The 16,112-nt window shown below is 41.8% G+C and overlaps 1 protein-coding gene across 2 annotated transcripts in view; it reads right to left on the bottom strand.

The window, feature by feature from the left end:
• Nucleotides 1–15,832, bottom strand: part of ssh2a (slingshot protein phosphatase 2a) — a 28,340-nt gene extending 12,508 nt beyond the window's left edge. The window contains exons 1-2 of one of the 2 annotated variants that reach the window (XM_005939589.3): nucleotides 15,640–15,832; nucleotides 13,073–13,116 (exon numbers count right to left, since the gene is read on the bottom strand). In XM_005939589.3, the coding sequence (XP_005939651.1) occupies nucleotides 13,073–13,116; nucleotides 15,640–15,702 (107 nt within the window). In that variant the 5' untranslated portion in view covers nucleotides 15,703–15,832. Of the gene's footprint in view, nucleotides 1–3,856; nucleotides 11,072–13,072; nucleotides 13,117–15,639 lie in introns of those variants that run through there. The other variant, XM_005939588.3, reaches the window with a different exon arrangement.
• Nucleotides 15,833–16,112: the final 280 nt, after the last annotated feature.

The following is a 16,112-nucleotide window of genomic DNA, read 5'->3' as shown; positions in this document are numbered from 1 at the left end:
AGTTTTTGGAAATAAACAAATAAATAAATAATGAACATTCACCAGTTCAAGCTTCTCTAATTTGACATTTTACTAAACAAGATTAATGTCCTTGAGCTGTGAACAGTTTTATCTGGACATTTTTCTTGATTTCTGATATTTTATAGACAAAATTTTCAATTCATTAATTAATAGGGCACACTATAGAGTCATTAGGGACATAATTCTTAATTTCTGCACCATCACACACATCTGCTTTGAATCTAATGGGTAAATCTTTGAATCACTTCAAGCCTCTCATTAAATTAGAATGGTCAACTCATGTTATGCAGCTGCCTTTAAGCCGAACTCATTTTAAATGATAAATTAGTAATGTGATATGGCACCGTCAGACCGATAACACTGCAGTCTGTAGGAGTGTATGAGAGAAAGATAAGAAATTGCCAAGACAGTTGAAAATATGCACTTTCAGGCTGATTTAAAGGCCAGCGCTCTACAAACATGAGGACACAGCAAAGGGGGAAATGGAAAGAGGGCAACGAGTTCAGTTAAATTGGGCTCCACAGAGCCAAGTGGACTGTGAAAGATGGGAGGTAAAGAAAGAAGACCCGGTCAGAGCATGTAGCTGAGAGCAGGGTGGGTCATCTTTTGGCATTAAGCCATCCCAGGCTTTTGGGCTAAAGCAAAGCTGTAGGTACATGTTAGGGCAACAGCCACAGACACAATCATCACTATGTAAGGACCACTCCACATAGTGGGCAGATAGCTGACTGACCCCCTCCTCCAGCCTGTGCCCATATTAGTCACTCTCAGGAGGAGAGTGGGATAAATATAGGGTCTGCTCTGTGGAGGGCAGGTCCTCCTAAGGCTTTAGGAGTTTACAACAGAGACGGATACAGCCCATGAGAAAGGCAGGGAATTAGCTGCTGTGTATGTTTATGTGTGTCCACATGTCTGCAGGTGCACGTGGGCCCTGATGCCTGGAAGCATAAGCCATGAACATGCAGAAAAAAAATGACAGACAGAAGACCAAAGGGAGAAGTTATGTTCGTGTAGTGTCACGGTGAGCTAGCAGACCCACAAACCTCAACGTCCTCATTCAAGTCTGGCTGAAGGCCTGTGTCACACGAAATCTCAAGAGGTTACATGTTTTTGATTGTAATTTTAATCAAAGCGCATTTCCACAAAGTCTGCCCGATGCTAAACAGACTGTTGGACAAACATGGAAACTCAAATAGCAGATGAGGGCCTCTGGAGGAGAAGAGGTCAGGACCGATGAAGAGACAAAATTCGGGTCAAACTAAACATAGACTTTTGTTTTGCTAGTACAGTCGGCTTGCTGCCCTTTTCCCCTGGCTTCTGCAAGCGTGCAATTAAGTACCACAAGTTTCACTACTGTTTCTTTGGTAATCTGATAGACAAAGGTATGAGTGCTGGAAATGAACATACCTGAGTCAGGCACTCGAGGCTATTCTCAGAAGGATCCGGACTACATTTTACACTTACAGTTACAGAAAGAAATCTTTTTTTAATGTGGCCGAGGCAAAATATAGATGAGCAGTGGTTGTACCTGGACACAATTAAGCACTAATAGAAACTTGGCAACAAACAGAATCATCTGTTTTGTCTGATATCAGGCGATTTACTTAAGCTAATTATACAAACTTCGAGAAACCTACTTAACGTTAAAGACAAATCGCCCACACACAGCCCAGGTAAGGACCTATAACCAGGTGCCTGTATCACTGTTCAGCTGATAGTCTCTTCCGCAAACGCTCAAACAAAACATCTTTGTCACGTTTCAGTCCCATCCGTTTGCTTTGGACAATGTGTACAAAACACAAACACGGATAAAAGTGGAGGAGAGGGTTTACCAGTATCTTTTAAAAACTGATGGCACAACAACAGTGTTCCAGGTGTCGTTTATCCTCAGGCAACACTTAAAGTCCAGTGACAGCCTCAAAGCCTGTAATTACGTGCAGAAACCTGGTTAAAAATCAGCATTTGTCTGACATAAACAGACATGTATGTGTGCACACAAACAGAAAAAAATGAAAGCACGTCCCCTGTGTCGTGATAAGGGCTCGAAACCATCTTTGGGCACTACAAAAAACTGCTGATCACAACAAGCCACTAGCATCATGCTGTATTTCAAACAAAGCCAGGAAGTCAGAAAGATTCCCACATCTGCTGCTGTTTACCAGACACGCGACTGCCAGTAAGCACTGTGTGCCTGTCTCAGAGTAACTTCTTCCCATAAACCAACCTTGTGCAAACTCACAGAAAAAAAAGAAAGAAAGAAAAACCATTTCCTTAACGAGTGGGTGCAGCTCTAATAAAAGCTAAACGTTCAGTTTACTCAATAACTTTGCTACACTGTCACGTGTAAACCAACTAAAAAAAACAATGCAATCAAGACACACACTTTGCCCTTGACTTTCCTGAAAACCATAACAGAGGGCCCGTTCTCATGCGCTCGCTGACTCCATGAAAACAGCCCGACACTGGAACTATATACAAATTGGTTAATGCTGATTACATAAGCTTTTAATCTAGTTTAAGTAGTTTTGAAGAAGTTTTGCATTGATTTTCTTTTTCCCCCTCTTCCCCAAATTTGTTGAGATTATCTGAGACAGCACCACATGAGTTTAGAAATACTGGAACACAGTAGGCCTTTGATCTGTCCTGAAGAGCAGACTCATCTTCACCACATGTACAAGTCAGCTAAATCCTTTTACATCTCTCAGGCAAAACCAAGCCTTCACCCAACTTTGCCTTGATGTCTGCAGGCAGAGAGAGATAACAGATAAGACCACTGGATGATAAAGTAATCATCCATCACTGACATCTCAACAAAGGGCATTAGTTCTAATACAGAACAGGATATATGGACAGCTTATAAAAAATTCTGATGAGCAGCCAGTTGTGCAGTACTATTATTGGTTTACGAGACACACAACAGTCCTAACTGTTTGGGATTATTTTAAAAGTCACATTCAGATGCTTATTGCTTAAATTAACTGTCAGGATCCAGGTGGATACAGGTCAGTTTGAGTCTTTTCCTATAAAATATTAAGACACATTAAGCCACTGACCTCAAACATAAGTTTAACTTGTCACATATCATAGCCAAAAGTAAAGAAAACAAAAAAATTATTTACAATTTCTTCTTTCTCCACTTTATTTACCTCATCTTCCTCAAAAGCTCTTATTTGTATTTCAGTCATGATACTAAACACCAACATGCCCCCTGCCACATAAATCTCTTATTATGGCAATCGGGCGACCCCTTCCTTTCCCCCATTTCTCTCCACTAAGTATACCTAAAGAGGAATCCCTTGCTTAATTCCATGTCCACACCTGGAAACAGGTTGGATGAGTCACACAGGCTGAAGAGCACTTATGTCTTAGTAAGGTCAAAAAGGGAGTACTGTGATGAGTAAGACCCTGCTACGTCACCAGGAAATACATTCATCAACCCTGATATTACAAAACCCACATATTGCATCAATTCACTAGAACACCGAGTATTGTGGTAAATGATAAAATTGCTACAAGATGAAATAATGGTGACAATCTGGTGTGTATTTTAAATCTTTATTAGCACACTCGAGTTTCAGACAGTACGCCCACAGTCTACTTCCACGTTGGAGTTGAAGTTGTGCTGGAGAAATTTGAATGGAGACCCTGTTACTTAACGGCAGCTTTACTCTGTGTCGCAGTCCCACCTACTTATTGTTTTTAGACACACACACACACACACACACACACACACACACACACACACACACACACAGTGTGCCGTCTAATTGTTTATTCAATATCAAACAGCCCACTGTCACTACTGTTCACAGCATGCCACTCTTGTGCAACTTACAGCTGGTTGATCTCATTTTTTGACACCACCGCGTCGTCGCTGAAGTAGGGTACCATCTTTGCCCCGCAGCAGGAGCAGAAGCTGACTGGCGACGAGCAGTCGGAACCGGCCACCGTGCCGAGGGTCATGCCGTCGAGGGCAGCGCGGAGGGAGCAGAGAGCGGCAGGTGTTCTTAAAGTCCGATGGAGAACTTTTACTCCTCTCCCACAGTCATCGCAAACAGTCTTCCGTGGGAGGATTTTACGGCGCGATTCGACAAAAAGTGAGGAAATATTCCTCTAAATATTTCACACAAAAATAAGACGTTTCCAAATCGTAGTTCTGTTACAATAAATAAGGCAGGAAGATTGAAGCTAGCACGCCGTGTTCCTGCCCCCGTCAGCAGCGTGTCACTGTCCAGTATTTCCCCAAGAAAGCAAAAGCCATTTTAAAAGAGGATCACCGCAGAGTTTTCTAAAAACATATTCATCCCTGCCACAAGAGAATATCCTTTACCATGTACAGTACTGAGGCGTATGACTTGGGTCAAACACTTGCTGGAGAAGTCATAGCAGGGAGGAGCTGGAGCCACGTGTTTTTGGGAAATATGGGGAAGCCAATGAGGGCAAGAGGGAAGTGGGACTGACGGCACTAGCAGCACCTCTGCATCGACGCTTTTGAAAGTAAACCAGTTCTCTACTCCGCAGGTTTTTGGCTGCTTTGACTGGCTGAAGATACTGCTTCAGTGTTTGGTTAGAAGTTGGGAATTACTTAATGCCGCATCCATAATAGATTAAACACGGAGTGGTGCATTTAATAAGCCTAGTATGTTAAAGTTGCCAGAGTCAAGTGAGGCCCAGCAGCTGATTAGTTGTCCCGGCACAACAGGGTCAATAGAGGATCTGTTCATTAACAAGCTAATGTAATAGAGGGAATAAAACTCGCATGGGCTTTTGGTTCTGCAGTCAGCTCACTGTGAAGACTTGTCTCCTCTCCAAACTTCCCTCCCAACACACAAACCATGTGGCTGGGTTACATAAGGAGCAGATAAATGAGAAACAGGCTGAAGTTATCTGGGCTGAGCTGCTGTAGCAGTGAGCCTGTAGTATCTAGGTAAAGTGGAGCCTGCCTTGTCAAGAAAGTCTGGGTGAGCAGTGACTGTTCCCATGAAGCTGGTCTGAGGGTATCAAGTATCAGCTGAGGTACTCCATGCTGTGAGGTGGGCACAGGCTTAAGGTTTATTTTATAGCCTTTTAAAGTTTTATGTTCAGTTGACGCGCCAGCATGCTGGGTCCTATGTAAGCTGCAAACAATCTGAAAAACAAGGTAAAACCACAGCGCACCCCCCTGCTGCTGCAGTCACACCAACGTGTGCCAAGTGCCTTAAATTCTAAACTAAAACATCTGTAGTAAATGACCTCTACCTCTACACAATGGAGAAGAGTCATACTGTGTTTACAGAGGGCTGGATTTTTGTTTTGAGTGTTTCCAAAGTAGTGCAGTTATCGGTAGGAAGTCTGAAAATAGGGCACTATTAAGAATACTGTTACACAATACACCTTTGGCTAAGCAATCACAAACTTTCCAGCCTGTAGTTCTTACATCCTGTTAAAGCAGAAAACACTGACTAACCTGTAACACTAGCACCTGGAAACTTTGTTGGATGTACTAGTGAATCTTCAAAAAATGAGAATATTGGGGGAAAGGGGGGATTTAATTCAAAAAGGTAAAAGTTCATATATTCTATATTCACTGAACATTAAGTGAAATCTTAATTCAGTCATTGTTTGTTTTAAATTTTATGATTATGGCTTATAGATCATGAAAATCTGAAATCCAGTATCTGAAATTAGCCTAATCCAGTTCATTTCAGATTTTGCAATTAAGTACAAAACTTGTGTAAACATAAAAATAGAAGCTGTTGGTGTACCAGTGTCAGGTACAAAACTGTTGTGCCACTGTTGTTAGATTCACACTGCTGAACTGCATTGATTGTACCATAGTGCGGCACATTATCACTGAGTTAAGAAGACTTTCTGGGCCTATTAGACCAATGTCTGATCCAGCTATCGGACTAGCACATCCGTTCACAAACTATTAGAATATTTTCAAAGCTCAATTCAAAAGTGTTTATAACTTTGATATATATATTTATTTATATACTCAGTATTTATTTGGGTGCCCTTTACCAAGAATCGCTTCAGCAATGCGCTGTGGCATGGAGGTGATAAGCTTATTACACTGCTGAGGCATTACTGAGACCAAGGTTGGCTTAACTGCAGCCTTCAGATCATCTATATTTTGGGGTAAGGTATTTGTCATCTTCCTTTTGGCATCTTAACTTATAGATACTCTGGGGTTCAGGTCAGGTGAGTTAGCTGGTTAATCAACCACAGTAATAACATGGCTATTTTTGGCACTGTGGGCAGGTGCTAAGTCCTCTTCAAAAAGGAAAATGGCAATTCTCTATCAGATGGGAGTACAAAGTGCTCTAAAATCCCCTGGTAGACACCTATATGGGCTATGAAACAACCATGACGACCCCAAATCATCACAGACTGCAGGTTTGACTTGACACATTTTGAATTGTGTGCTTCTCCAGTCTTCTTCCAAAGCGTAAAACCTTGATTTCCAAATGTAATTCAAAATTTATCTCAAAGAGGACCAACACTTCAGTTATTTTTCTCCTTAGCCCAAGTAAGATGATTCTGCTGTTGTCTCTAGTTTAGGAGTAACTTGATATTAAGAATGTGACAATTGTAGCCCGTTTCCTGACTACGCCTGTGCCTAGAAGCTCTTGATGCAATACTAATACCAGCCTCAGTCCACTCCTTGTGAAGCTCTCGTAATTTCTTAAATCCAGTCCAAGTTGTTGACTTGGTTTCCAAAATGTCCCAGATTTTTCTAGGAAGGGCTGGAAAAATAGGTCTGACCCACAGATGTCCAACCTCACAACTTATTTAAATGTTCTGATGCTATGCTATGAAATGACACCTTCAGTCGCAAGATTGGGAATACTACTACAGCATCGGGAGCTGGGATGTTGTGGCTGATTGGTGTATGTTCTAGGTCCGCGAACAATTTAATGAGCTAGAGCTGCTCTCCTTAAACTGTGTGCCATTTTATTATCCCCTTCTCTGAAATGATTATGACATGTTATTGTCATTGTTTTAGTACTCTTACTTATCTCATAAAAAATCTCCAAAAACAAAAGTATAATCGTACTTTTGCAAGTAGCGAATGACTCTTAATAAAGCTGAACTCATGACAGTGAATGTAAACATATGTCATAATAAGTGAGCTAAAATAAAACTACAACCCTAATTTGCATAGATCCAACGGCAATGCTACAACGCAGGGCCACAGACAACAAACCAGTTGCCAGAGTGTGTACGTGCCGATAACTCTGATTAAATCACATATGAAACAAACACACCAGCACTCCAGTCCTCAAACTACACTTTGCTTCACCTACGTGTCCCACTGACTGCTCTTGCATCACAGGGCAGGTTGTGTGCTCAAGTGCTCTTGTCATGTGGTTCTGTTTAGTGTCATCAAATTTTCCAGCACCCAGTGGAAACCTATTTGTCTCTGGGATGGTAACCTGAGACCATGCTGTGGTGTTTAGTTGAGATGTGAACAAGTTGCACAACTGTTTCCCAGCTACGTCTTCCTTTATCACTTAAAAGGGAATTTCAAGTTGAAAACAAACTGAAGAACATCATGACCTACAATGCCTAAAGTTCAAATGTTTGCTGAAGACTTAGCCCAGTCAGCTGTACAAGCGCTTAGCTTTGGAGAAATGGCTCTAAAGCTCTGAACAGTCATATAAGAAAGACAAATAAGGCTCTATTAGCAAAAGATATTGAACAGTAAACCAAAAGTATACTTTAGATAAGGACAAGCTGAAAATAGGTGTGTAAGTGAAGTTAGCCCAGAACGTATTTCTGCAAATATAACTGCAAAACTGTTATATCTGTATTGTTATATCTTGCATTACTCAGTGACATATGTTATGTATGTTATATATTTAAACTTGTCAGAAAAAGTAAGGGAATGTGTGTTTGGTTGATTGTTTCTTAGTTGTAACAATGCATCTTGGCAATAAATTTTATACCAGTGGAAAGCTTGTTATTTCCCTTAAATAATGCCACATTTGTAAGAAAATGCATTTGTGGGTTGAGGAGCAGAGTTCAGTGTGTGGGTTAAGTTGATGAAAAACTTGCCAAATCTTCTCAGCCAATGCTAAACAGCTTACTCTGCCATAGACTCTTGTGTGGTGTCATTTATTGAATTGGATGAAGTCTGAATAAACAAGACATATTGCCAATTTAACAATTTATTCAATTATCAAACAGGGGCCTCAATAACATGTGGAAGAGCCATACAGATCCACAACAACCTGGTTCCTCATCTAATGTTGGTTACCAACTTGGGTCACTGCTGTGGGATGTTATAACATTTGTCAACCAGTATTTGTCGCAAGTCAGACAGTGTGGTTGTGTTGGTCACTCTGGCACGAACAGTACACCCAATTGGCAATTGTTGTCATCTTGGATAATAGAGTTCAGTCCGAGACCAGATCAAGTTTTTCATGGGCACAACTCACATACTCAACTCTGCTGCTCAACCTACAAATGCATTTTCTTTACAAATAGGGCACCGATTAAGGGAAAAGAAGCAGACTTTCCAACAGTATAAATGAGCCTGATTTTGCCCGATGTTTCTTCTTGTTAAAAGGGAGCTTTTCCTTCTCACTGTTGCTTAGTGCTTGCTCATAGTGGGTGGTTTGATTGTTGGTGTTCTCGCTCTATTATTGTTTGGTCTTTACCAGACAATATAGACTGCCTTGAGAAGACTGTTGTGATTTGATACTATATAAACAAAACTGAATTGAAATTAAAATCAAATTAAATATGTTGCACACAATGACTGTAACCCTTGGCTCTTCTGTGGAATTAACTGCATGCTGTTTGTGGATTTCCACTGTTTCCAACTGTTACATCACAGACTTTTTCCACTGAGGTTATGGCTAATCCAGTATGAATTTCTTTCTCGAGAATTAGTTTCTCTTAATGAATAAGTCACAAAATATAGTTTTCAAAAAGAAAACTTACCAGGACCCGAATAGTTTTCCTGTTATTCCAGTGACTCTAATATTTCCAATTTGCAATTGCATAATTCAGCTAAATTACAAAACTTACATTGATGAACCATGATTTCCATTTTCTGCATTATAAAATTGTCAGATATTGTGCATGAAATGCTTATTGTCCCACAAGGCAGAACTTCCATGGGCGAAATACTGGAAGTACAAATTGTGCACTGCAGTTTCTTAGTAGCGGTGGGAACACATACGCCCATGTAGTCACTAATCAAGCACTCAATGTTTAAACAGCAGGTGTGCTGTAGAAAGACAGAAGGCAGGTGCAGGGTATAAATGACAGATAACAGCTTATAAACTTGTTTCCACATGAGAAGTTGGTGTTTAAAGAGCATGCCGTTGGTTTGGTGTTGATTACTGCACCTCGCCCTTCTCATTCTAAGAGCAGGCCTGATGAACCTGCTCTGCTTGTGTGCACCTGTTTCAGAGTTCTCTATAAGTCTACAACATGAACAGGCAACAAAAGAGTTATATAACGCAAGGGATTTCAATGGTCAAGGCACCATTAATTATAAACAATACAATTTTGGAGAAACCTATTGTGCCACTCCTCCTCCATTAAAGGCCGTGATTATTTTAACATGCATTACCACAGCAAGGCTCTGTAGTACTTATGCCTGTGTGCTAAACTGGCCTTTCTGCGCTCCCGGCCTGTTGCCCAGTAATATAATAGATAATATTTTCAATTACATGTAAATCATTTCCAAATCACTCTATTGTACTTTTATTTACATTTGATGAAGCAGTCTACCCTTTTTTCTTTTTGGAGCTGTACTGCAAACAAACAGCCAACACGGCAATACAATGACCCGTTTTGCACTCAGTAAAAAGGAAATGTTGTACAGCATGGACACAATAGACAGACAAGGTCAGAAGGAGGGCTGCTAAACAACAGGTCCTTTCTTCACACAAGCTTTTCTCATCCTCGGCCTGCTTTCTCACTACAGTAGATACAATACATTGACACAGAGCTAACTAAGGTGGCATTTTTGCTGATACATTGTGGCACTTTGTGAACAGCAAACCAAATAGGCAGGAGAAGGAGAAGTGATTGCGGGTATGCCTTTGTGGTTTAAAGGAATGAATCCAGCTTGTGCACCTTAGCATTTTGTGTGACAGCTACAAGATTAGACAAGATTAATGAAGCAGGAAACATCCAAGTTAATATCCCTATCCCATATCAATCTCTGTGCTGAACAGTACACAACACTGTAATGGATAATGTTGTAGAACAGGGTTAAAGTGAACAAATATTAAACCATTAAATGCAGGGATCTTTAAAAACTAATTTGACCAAACACTGAGTTACTCACATATCCCTGCAAATGATCTCTTTTGTGCAGCAGCCACAGTAAAACACATTTACCAACATTTATTCGAGCACTAACAGATTTACTTAGAGGAAAGAAAAAAAAAAAAAAGAGGAAAAAAAGCCAAATGATGGCTTTGGGTAGGAAAATAAAGACAGTTTTTCTAACACTGTCCTTGACAGTCAGTGTCAGTCCTGAGGCAACAGTGTGTGGCAGAGATTCATTATTGCACTGCAGCAGTTATCCTTCATTGGTGTGGTGCAATGGGCAGAGATAGCTGTTTGCATCTGTCTGTGTGAAAAAGATGTTGACTGAGAGAGAAAGAGAATATGAGAGTGAGAGATACAGTGTGGGAGTCGGTATACAGCGAAAAGGAGAAGACAAAAACTCTGGAGAAGCACAAGAAAACGATGATGGAGAGAAAAATATTACTGCAGTGCAAAAGGCCAAAGCCTTCCTCAGTTTGAACGGCTCCAGTGCAATGTTACTGGCCCATGCGGCTGTGTGAAGGCATACGTAGGTTGGGGAGTGCACAGTTAATTGGACCTCTGCTCTTGGTTAATACACATTGGGCGTCCCTTAGCAAGGTCCTTGGCTGCACCCGCATAAATGTGTGTGTGCACGCTCATCAATGCCTATGACTTCACCTCTGCTTTGAGGTATTACCTAACAAATAATCGGGACCACATGTCCTCGCGGTCACTATCGGGGTGTGTTTACTGTAGGAATGATGTCACCGTTTTTCAGCTTTCAAATATATCTGACAACCCCCCCACCCCCCTTTTTTTGCATGTTCCACATTTGGATGAATTCCACTCTGTTCCAAGTTCGCATTATACATGCCCAACGCCAAATTTTCTTTTTTTTTTTTTTTTATATTTTTTTATATTGGGCCTGACAAAGTGTTTGTCTATGAGCAAGTTGCGGTGCAATCCAGATGTAGTGCGGCACGTACACAACTATGTTCAAAGGGTTTTAAATAAACATTCATCTAGTTGGAGTTAGCATCTGAATAAATGTCACTCCACCAGAATGAACCAAGATGGTAAATGATGGATGCAGTTTGGGGTTCAGTATGCCCAAGGACACTTGGACACATGGACTGTAGGAGCCAGGGATCGTTCCACCAACGCTCCGACTGGCAGACCACCTGAGCTCTACCAACTGAGCTCAGTCTCCCGTCCTAGTAATAAATAGGCCCAACTGTGCTTAGCATCCTTAGATTAACTTGAATGAAATCACAGTGATTCTGGGCCATGGTCAAAGTGCAAAAGTAAAGAAAGAGAAAATAGAGAAGTGGAGAAGCTCAGGCTCACTGGACTGCTTCTTAGCACTGCTATTCAAAGATGAGGAAACACTAACACGGACTGGCAGGCAGGCAGTGTTTTGTTGTTTTCTTTTTTCCTCCTGTGACACGACTCCTGCAGAAATCTGTCATTATCTGGCATTTCTGTCATGCCTCCAAACAGGACAATCAGACCAGCCCTTCAATCTGCACTGACTGAACTGTCTGTCTCAGGCTGAGCTCAACACAGCTGGACTATATATGTGGAGTTTAGCTGCACTGCATCTTTACCTGCTGAATTACACAGTAACTACAGCAGTGACAAGAGGCAACGTAAAAATATGAGTTACACCTGATAAAAGCTTGACACAGAAAGTTAAACGACAAAGACATGCTACTTAGATTGCACTTCAAAGTTTAGATTAGTCTACAAAAGCCCTTTACAAAGTCCATTAAAGACGGAAAGGCTGCACATGCTTTGATGTTCCACTTCCTCTTTAATGACTATGCACTAGTGTCTCAGAATGTAACGCAGGGAGAACATTTGAAGTGAGTGCGGTATCTTTGCGTAGCCTTCCCCACAATGGAGAGAAAATGTCTGTGTTGAATGGCAGCTAGTAGCAAGCCAGACACAAACATAACAAAGTGCAAGCTTTCAGGCTCTCCTCGCAAAAGAGAATTTCATTTCAATTGTGAACAGGGCCTTGGCCCAGGTTGCAGGATAATGACAGAGCCACCCGAGTCATGGAAACAAAAAAACAATAACAGCTGTGACGTCCTCGTCTTTTATGAAGACACAGATGCACACGTAAAAAGCAAATCAGCTAGACCACAACCCTCGGGCAGAAAGCCTCAAATTAACCGCAGCCTGCAATATGACAGGGACGGCCAAATATTGATATAAAGTTCTCACAAAGCCGCCATTTGTTTACGGCAAACAGAAATGAACTATTTTTGCCATATCAAAACGCTCTGTGTTACACAATGTAAATATATAAGTAACTTCCAAATTTAGAATGAACAACTTGTTGTTGTCTTAGCAGCTTACTGTTCGCTGTTTAAAGCAGAGGAAATTTGGCACTGCAGGGACCGTGTGCGAGGAACATTTAGGAATAAACAGGAACACATTTTCATCCGATTCCAATTGATACATTTCCTTTGATTATGCTGTGACTAGAAAGATACTGCAACTTTTTCTAATGCTCTTACACATGGGAATTCTGGTCTTTGAATAGTGTTGCCTTAAAATAATGACAACAAAAACAATAATAATAATAATGTGACAGCTATATTAATGTCTTATAAACTGACAACATAAAATGTGCTTAAGCACTTAGAGGTAAAATTGAATAATACTGATGTACAGTCTCCCCCTAGTGGTCTGAGATGCAGTTTGCGTGGATCCTGCTAATGGCAGCATTTGAAAGTAAAGGGTTGTTTAAGGAAACAAGAAACATAAGACAGAGGGGTGGTCTCACCTCCTGAGATGGAAGCGACGGTCATCCTCGCCACTGCCCGACTCCTGCAGAGGCAAACAATATTGTTAAAGAAAGCAGAATATTTATTTAACTCTTTCATCACCTTTTTCTGACAAGAGATGCTTGTATTTCAGGAAGAATAAAGATTATTTCACAACCAATGGGAGTGCGTCACATTTGATTAACTGTACATTATAGGAGCACTACAGTGGGTGGCAGTGAGGGCTTCCATGTAAAACTCTTCATCTATGACTTCACTCACAAGACAGGGCCACTACTTCAAGTGAGGCTCAGAGCAGAGACCAGGGATAAAGGCCGAAGCACACCGAGTGACCATGCCCCCGATACTCCCCACACCCTCGGGTGCTCTCTTCCCAAAACGCATGCAGTCATCCTCCCCCACCACTGGAACCAGCACAGTTTGCCGCACGCACATGCACGTGTTTTTAATCCCAGCCTTTTTTCAGTAATCCCTCACAAACTGAGGGAACTTTCTCTTTAGCATCAATCTGTCAATCCTGGGCCACTACCCAGGCCAATGCAGACATGCAGTGTGCACAGACACGCCCAGACCGAAAGATAATAAGATGCTAATTCAAGATTGATAATGGAAGATGGTGACAGGCGGGTAAGAGAAGGAAGAGCAAGTGGCTGCAGGCCAGAGCATTGTCATTTTCTTCTTGGTGTCCACAACCACAGATGTGATTAAGCCTAAAGAAGCATCTGGCTGAATGGTGCTCTCTACATCAACAGCTTATCGGCCTGCCTCCAAGGCAAAAATGTTGTGACTTGGGTGAAAAAGGAGTGCGCAGATGCATACTGCACGTACACACACACCTCTGACACAATGGCTTGCTCAGCAGATTTCAAAGGCAAATGTGAAACCAGGGCTCCCACTGCAAAGTAAGCCCACATATTCCTGATTAGTGTAGATGCTGCATATTTGTGTTTAAAACAACATAAGGTAAGAAGGAGGCTACGTGCGGATCTCTGTGGTTATCGTTCCTTTGCATGGATGTGTAGGGAGTGGTTGCATAGCCAATGAGAATTGGGAATTCATAGTGCTGCTAGGCAGATTACTGTGTACTGCCACAGTGGGGAGGCTATTCCCTGCTGGGATGTGTGGAAGTAATGCTTTCTGTATTACCACAGGGTCAATCTTAAACCTTTATTTGATCCTGTGTGGATCAGACGTTTAGAGGGCAAGCATACAGGGAAATATTCTAACTATTATGGTGCGGTGGCATCCAAGCTGCAAGCCTCATGACTGCTGAGTTCCTTCATAGGAGTTTTATTGCCAGTTCTCTCCCCATACAATGCTGCCTCTTTTCTCAGGTTTCTGCCCTCTCAGCAGCACACATCTCACAAGAGTCCTCACAAGGCTACTTCCCATCAGAAGCAGGTCTCATGACAAGCAGCTGGTAGCCTCAGCCTGCGACTCTTTTGCTGCCTGGTCATAAATTCACTAACAGCAATAAGTCGTGTGAACCATCTGTTTGGTTCAGCAAAGGCTGGACTTTATTAGGGCGTCCAAACTCTGCCAAGCAGCATCCCATGCAAATGTTAGTAACCATTAATAATAAGCCTAAAGATGCTTTTAAATCATTTTGTCTTGATGACAAATTTCCCCACCAGCATCAGCACCGGGATGTTTACTGACCATATATTTACTCCTGATCTATTCAAAAGAATTTGCACAGCTGTCCATGTGATTCTCCATCAGGCTGCACATTTTCTTCAGTCGCATGTAAACTCTGCAACGCCTTGTGATAATCAGAAGTCCTTGTCGGTATTTGTCTTCTTTTCTTTCTCAGAAAACAGCCTACCAGAGCAGTCAACATCTGTCCTCACAAACAGTACTTTGCACAAGGCATAGGTCTTATCTACTGCAGCCACGCCGTCACCCTGCACTCAAGCGCTTGAAGCCAGACGCTGGAAACCTCAGGCTTGTCAGAGGGGATAAGAGGACTGCCTTCCTGCCGGCTCTGACATGCCTGCCACACTAACCCGCTTCCCGGCCCCTTACTGTCTGTCACTCTACTAACCAGTGATCCGTTGAAGCTGTCTTGTTCTCCGGACTGCAATCCTATCCTACGTTTTACACCACAGAATACACAAACATAATGATGACTTTTACAAACACTTCAAACTGATTAAAAAAAAACATCTGTCTGTTTGTTTGTCTGTCTATCTATGTATGTATGTTGTTTTTTTGTAGTTCAGTTGATCTGAGACGACTTTGGGTTCTCCGGGAGGAAGTGAGTTAGCAAACATAAGCTCTACCTGCTAGCTTTGTCCCTGCTAGTTTCAAAGAAAGAAAAAAAAAACAACTTCACATTTAATATGAAGCTGGGATAGTGGCCTGTGTTTGGCTAAATAACTTAAAACTCAAACCTCCATCTCTTCATCTCAAAGTAAGAGCTTCCTTTAGGCTTACAGTATGGGGCTAGCGGCTAGTAAAGTTAGCCACCCATGTAGGTTGAGTACAAACTGGGCTAACGGTAGGCTCACCGTGTCACACCAGCCGAAAGTGAGGCAAAACGTCAAACCAGTTTACAGATACTCACAGACACGCAGGGGCTGGAGGTAGTGCTCGGTGTCGGAGACCGCTGGACAGTAACCAGTGCCATCCCGACTGCAGCTGCTCAGACCTCGGTCACCTCGGAGAGTGAAACGACGGGACACCGGACATTATTTTGGGCAGACACTACAGTGCACCGTGCTCCCGAGGTTATTTCAACGGAGGTTGCTTAGTTGCACCGCTTGTGTCAAGTCGCAAACAATAATGAAAGTTTTGTAACATTTAGTTTTTCAAATGAAAAGTTGTATCCAGAAACTTATAGCAACTGAGGAAAAACAAACACAGCATTTGGCTATTTACTGGAGAGCCGACAGCTGAGGGTGCACTCCTAAGACGTCGAATTACTAATGTGATATTTTTTTGATAAGAGTAGTTTTAGATACCAATTAATTCGCCCCTCTTCAAAGAGTCTAATTTTGTCTACTTTTATTTTGACAGGAGATTTCTAAATTTCCTACA

The sequence above is a fragment of the Haplochromis burtoni genome, unplaced genomic scaffold (assembly GCF_018398535.1).
Source record: "Haplochromis burtoni strain Fernald_Lab_line unplaced genomic scaffold, NCSU_Asbu1 Contig_270, whole genome shotgun sequence".
Classification (NCBI taxonomy): Eukaryota; Metazoa; Chordata; class Actinopteri; order Cichliformes; family Cichlidae; genus Haplochromis; species Haplochromis burtoni.
This window is presented reverse-complemented; position numbering and strand designations above follow the sequence as displayed.